The 6,000-nt window shown below is 40.1% G+C and overlaps 1 protein-coding gene across 2 annotated transcripts in view; it reads right to left on the bottom strand.

The window, feature by feature from the left end:
- The window catches only part of PPARGC1A (peroxisome proliferator-activated receptor gamma, coactivator 1 alpha), a 1,278,036-nt gene that overhangs the window by 553,587 nt on the left and 718,449 nt on the right, over positions 1-6,000 (bottom strand). Inside the window, exon 2 of one of the 2 annotated variants that reach the window (XM_006899274.1) lies at positions 2,386-2,543. The exons of the other annotated variant lie outside the window; for it this stretch is intronic. Coding sequence (XP_006899336.1) covers positions 2,386-2,454 — 69 coding nt within the window. The 5' untranslated portion in view covers positions 2,455-2,543. The remainder of the gene's footprint in view (positions 1-2,385; positions 2,544-6,000) is intronic. 2 annotated transcript variants of the gene reach the window in all.

The raw sequence follows: 6,000 nt of genomic DNA, 5'->3' as shown, positions 1-6,000 counted from the left end.
CTCTCTGCCTCTGTTCTTCTCCCTTACTGCTCCTCCACCTCCACCTCAATAACAGGTTAGCAGGCAAAGAGAGTTTGCAGCAGGAAAATAAGTATTGGACTGGTACTGCTCAGGAATGTTCCCATGCATAAAACAAATTAAACAGTATTCATCACACCTGGATTTTAAATGCTCTTTGCCTTCTGTCTCCACCACCAAGAATAGCTGAAACAAGTAACTCCCACAACAAACTCACTTCATCCTATGTAGTTACCCCCCCCCATCATATCTTGACTGTTCATGGGAACAGGGTGATTCTATATAGGCAGGGCCTATATAGATGACTAAAGGGTGGTGACAGCAGGTGACCATAGTAGATAATGGTAGAGATATGGAGGTGGGAAAATAACTTACATATTATCACCTCTTTTCCACCCAGTGTCATGCAAAATCAAGAGTCTGGATCCCATCATATTCAGGCACCCCTCTTCCTGACCACTATCTCCATGAACTGAAAGAGGAGTTTCAATTCTCCCAACTGGAACCACAGAGTCGACCAGCTGTGCACAACCTCATCTTTGAAGACAAGATGCTCAGACAATATTTCACATTCTACCATTTTAGACTAGGTCAAAGGTCCATCGGATACAAACCTTGAGATAACTCATGCTTCCCACAGAAACATTTGGACTTCATGCTTCATGCTTTGGAAACATGTCTCATTCACAGAGACATCTGAACCCCATTCTCATATCATTTCTCCCTTCATCTCCTCATGAAATGAAGACGACCTATAAAAGATGTCAACTTCCTAAAGACAATGCATACAGCAAAGGCAAAAGAGCAATGCTCATACAAAAGAGCAACACTCACGCAGAAGTCACATCGCCACATCCTGAAGGATCTAAGGATGTGTGTGGACCTCCTGCAGGGCCACCACATGGCATCCTCTTGGCAGCACACAGGTAGTATATTGTATCTATCTCCACTTCCTAAATAATGTCCTGGCTACGAGTAGAGAACTCCAATTTGATGACATCCTAGAGAAGAGTGCACTTAATGCTCTTTTATTTACCATCACAATGTTTAGAATGCAACATATCTGCCAATACCAGTCTTAAGTTTCACTAAAATTGCTGTTATAAAACAAAGATGACATCTTCTTAAATGTTTCCCTTTTTGTTTTATTAATTTTTTTTATTATTATTTTGTGTACGTGTACCGTCAAATCAGATCTGACTGGTACAGGAGGATATTGCGCCTCCTTCTCCAGAAGAGCATCTGGTGGATTCGAACCGTGTTCCTCTGGGATTGCAGTGCAGCTTCTTGCCACTAGGCCCCTATTTGTTTTAAAAGGGAGACTTCTCAAAAACTCTCAAAAACTGTTGTTGGAAACTAACACATTGTAAATCACCATATCTTTTTTTTTAAAAAAAATATATTTGTGCTAGAGACAACATGGAAAAATCACAGCTTCATGGTATCTGACATCTCTCATAAGAAATATTTCATGTACAAGAATATTCTTTCTTCCCTAAAAAGTCAGCCAGCTATATATATGTGTGCGAGCGCGTGTGTGTGTGTGTGTGTGTGTGTGTGTGTAAAGAAAACAGGCACTGGCATCATTCTTCAGTATTGTTGTCTAATTAAATGGCAATGGAGTGGCTGCATAAAAATATGCATTAGAGGTATGTAACGTGTAATGTGAAGAAGAGTAATCAAAGCCATTCAATAGGATTTAGGAAGGGATTTCAGCTGGCAGCTTACGAGACAGGAGCATATAATTTTGCTAATTTGAAATAGGTATTGTAACATACAAACATTACTGCTTTGCATATCTTAATGAAAACTGCCTCTACACCAAAATGAATCCTTTAGCTTGAACTCTCGGCATATCACAAAGCTTATACCTATTATGAGTTCAGCATAAATAAGGAAGGTATGCAAGCTGCATTAAAAGAATGGTCACCTCATTAAAATGGGTTAAAACCAAACCCCTCGTTCCAAGCTACTAGAACACCATAGAGTGTGTCTGATGACAGGTGTTGTATTAAATTTTTATATCGCAATGAACTTGTACTCACACAAACCAAATCTGCATGTTTCCTTTGACAAACACCTGCAACTTCTTAATTCAAGAGCCTTTATTAAGAAAGTATAAATTTAGCAACATCTATAGATTTGTAAAACCCTATTAGCTTGCTTAAGAATCTAGAGTAAATTCACTTGGAAATCTTATTTGCATGGTTTACAAAGAAATGGAAACGAATGATGTCTTTCCCCACATAAATGCTCCTACATGCAGATAATATAGCCTTGCAAACCAGCCTAGACAGATTACCTAGGCTTGGGCTGCAAGAATTCAGAGAGATCTGGGTCCCATCTTCAACTGAGGATGTCACTTACCGGCCAGCTTGCTTCTCGCTGAAGTCCTTTTTTCCAGTCTTCATCCAGTCTGGGAGAGGTCTCATCCATTGCGGGTGCTGCTTGCACAAAGAGGATACGCGCTGGCTGTCACTTGCAAGCCTTTACCCAAGCAGCAGCGAGAGCAGATCAGGGACCGACTGTCGTGGAGAAAATGCCATGCCAGAAGATGAGGGATTGGGCATGAAGAATACGCACGGGGACATATTTGGGATATATGGAACTATATATGGACAGCTGGCAACTGGTGAGGTTGAATATAAGCTAATCCAGAGTCCCAAGATCAAGAACAATCAAACCCCTGGGTCAATGGACAAGAGATGGTACTTGGATTTCTGGTGTGAATGTCAGAGGAAGAAAGTGTGAAGGTACATTCTAGAAATGAGTATTCCTATGTGTACTTCCATATCCTCCTGGCCTCAGCACACACATACACAAGCACACAAACATACACACCCAACAATGTCTTGTCCTGCAAGGTTACATCAAAGGGCAAGAGAATGCTTAAATAGCTACTTCAAATAGAAGCAACATACTTCATTTGACCACATTTCTCAAAACAGCACTTACATATCACACAGTAACCAATAAGCATGAATACTGCTAAGATCCTATGGAATACTTCTATTCTGTTCTAAATGGTTGCAAGGAGTTGAAATGGACTAAATACCAATGCATTTGTTTTCTTTTAGGGCGAGTTTCTAGCTCTCTGCCCCTAGGCAACTCTGGTAATGTTGGGAAGGGAGGGCCTCTGGCCAGGACAGATCACCTAGCTCCAGATAAGTGCAAGCCTCCCAGCAGCCTTTAATACAGGGTACAGAAAGCTCTCCTGTGTTTGGCTGTACCAGCTTCAGAAAACTTGCCACCTGGGAAGACGGCTGCCACATCTGTTGAGCTGGGAGTAGTCCACATGAGGCTAGGGTTCTCCTTTCCAATCCACATGTCCCACATCTTCAAGCCCACTCTATCTTGTCTTCTTCTTTACTTACTCATATATAAGTACACTGTATCCCTCAATAAAAATTGAGCTGGATCGACTCTCTGAATGGCTTCCAGAGTGGTGTGTCTCCATCGTGCTTACCCCCATCAGGGTGTCACTGTTCATTGCCAGCGAATGGACAGCGACATGTGACACATCCTCTCTAAACCTCAGTTTCCTCATCTGTATAACTTAAATTATTGCCATCAAGTCAGATCTGACTCATAGCTAACCTTCCTGCAGGTTTTCAGAGACTGTAAATTGCACAGCAGGAGACTGCCTTTGTCCTACAGAGCAGCTGGTGTACCTGAACAACCTGCCCTCAGGTTGGCAGTGTAACTATTTACCCACTTATTGTTAAATGCCATGGAGTCATAGGTGACTCATAACAACTCTATGAACTTTCTTCATTTCTCCAAGTTCATAGGGTTTCCAGAGGGAAGCCATTTAGGAAGTGGAAGCCACTCTTGCTTCCAAGCTTGTTTTAATAGGGGAGCTCCACCAAACACTGTCCACCATGGGTGACCAATATCACATTTTATACTTTACCCACTAGGCCACTGGAATTTCCTGGTAAAGAAGGCATGATTACCTCTGTTAGGCACTACGTTTGGTCACCAAGTTCCACTTCCCTCCTGCTTTCAGACACGCAACAACACTGTACTTCTACAATCTTTTAGCCATTGGGTATTGCCACATGACAGGTTTTGATCAATGACTCCCTCAAGAACTGATTGCTGTTTAGTCAGATTCAACTCACAGTTGAGTCCCTAGTTAGTTTTCTAAATAGTAAATCTCTCCCCGCTCCCCCACCCCCATGGAGCCACTGGTGACTTCAAATCATGAGAGTGGCATGTTCTCTGGGTTAATAGAGCAACTCCCTAGGGACTAAGTCACCAGGGCAAACACAAGCAACATGATGGCTATTGTCCACTCTCTTTCTACTGGTGTTTCTTGCAGAGATGTTAGAACATGTGTTGATAGGATACACTTTCTTATTGGATGAACCAAAACAGAACGAAATTACTTTGGGGATTGAGCTGAATCCACAAGCAGGCACTATATAAATGAAAAACAAAACAAAAATTTACAAAAAATTCCAGTAATGTTTTTGCTACTCCAGAAGTCTCTGACAAAAGCATTATCTTTACCACACAAAATTTTAAGGCCAAAAGCAAAGGATCTAGTGAACATATGACAAGCAAAGAAAGTGTTCAGTAACAGTTCTCATTAGTAGCCTACCCAGTGCTAACCACATTGCTCAGCCTCCACTATTTCATATTGTATAGCCGTGGTCCTTCTCCCCTGCTCATATCATAGCATTGCTAAGCGCAGCAAATCCAATAGATGCTGCTAAAATACAAATTTATTAAAAGAAGGAGTAGAAGTGCTCAAGAACGCAGCGTCACTCCTCCAAATGCAAGCTCAGATTAGCATGACTTTGATGCTACTTACCCCTTAGCAAGGGATTTAATGAAGGCAAAATGAAGCCTTGAATAATAAATGTAGCTCGGTATGAATTCACTGCTGATAACACAAAATGCGTGTCTCCAAATTGTAAACATAACGAGAACATGCACGAACGCAGGAGTTTATTAAAGCGTGTTACTTTTTCTTTCCTTTTTTTAAAAAAATTCAAGCCATCAAGAAAGAATCCACTTCCTATCTTTGTCAATCTTCTTTTAGTATTAAAAGAAGGTTCCACTGTGGCAATAAAGCAGAAAGGCAGTATGGATTGTATGCTGCTCCTATCATATCACTGACATCCCAAGAATGCAATGTCGGTTTGGGTCTTCATTTATTTATTTTTTTTTTATTCCAAATTTTCTTAATATAACACCCACTAAGTTTGCTCAATGATACTGCCAGGAGATTTTTTTTTAATGATCTTCAAATGCAAGTGCTAATACCTATAGAATGAATTAGAAATAAAATCAAGTGAAATATATTGTTAGATTATAATCTTTAATAGGCAAAACTGAGTACTTCATAAATACATTTGGTCTATCTTTTATTGCTTTAGAATAAACAATATGCATTCTGTACCCCTCATCTTGGATTGTCGGTCTGTGGCAAGGAGGTCAAAATGCCTACAGCACGTGAAATTCATGTCAAATTCATGTTGCTCAGTAATTTGAAATCTTTCCCTTATTTACTATTTCTCCCTTATGATAAGTAGCATATCAAGAATATGCTAAGTATTAAGACATGGAAAGTGTTTTAGAATTTGTACCACTTGCCTTGTGAAAAAGTTACATATAAAAATAGAAACATGAGGGGAGGGAAATATACATAAAATATTAGGTAGGCAGTTAAATACATTAAAAATATATTTAATTTATTGAAGAAAAGCAGGTTAATGCTTCATCTTAAGAAACAAAAGATTAGAGAATACCAGTTTTTCATATGAGTTAAACCATGCATTGCACAGTGTTATAGAGGGGTGGAAGATGGCCCAGCAGCCAAGCTCTATACCGAGAGATAGATATTCATTGCAAAGGATAAAAGTAAAAGCAAGTTCAGGGCTGCTTGAGAACACTGAGAAAGGGGAGCATAGATGCATGGAGTCCTCAGACATGGAAGAAACACAATGCTCATATAGAATTTTGTACACACTT

The sequence above is a fragment of the Elephantulus edwardii genome, unplaced genomic scaffold, assembly GCF_000299155.1.
Source record: "Elephantulus edwardii isolate Elephantulus edwardi_28Jun2011 unplaced genomic scaffold, EleEdw1.0 scaffold00251, whole genome shotgun sequence".
NCBI classification, from domain to species: Eukaryota; Metazoa; Chordata; class Mammalia; order Macroscelidea; family Macroscelididae; genus Elephantulus; species Elephantulus edwardii.
The sequence above is the reverse complement of the archived record's forward strand: the minus strand, read 5'-3'. Positions and strand labels throughout refer to the sequence as shown.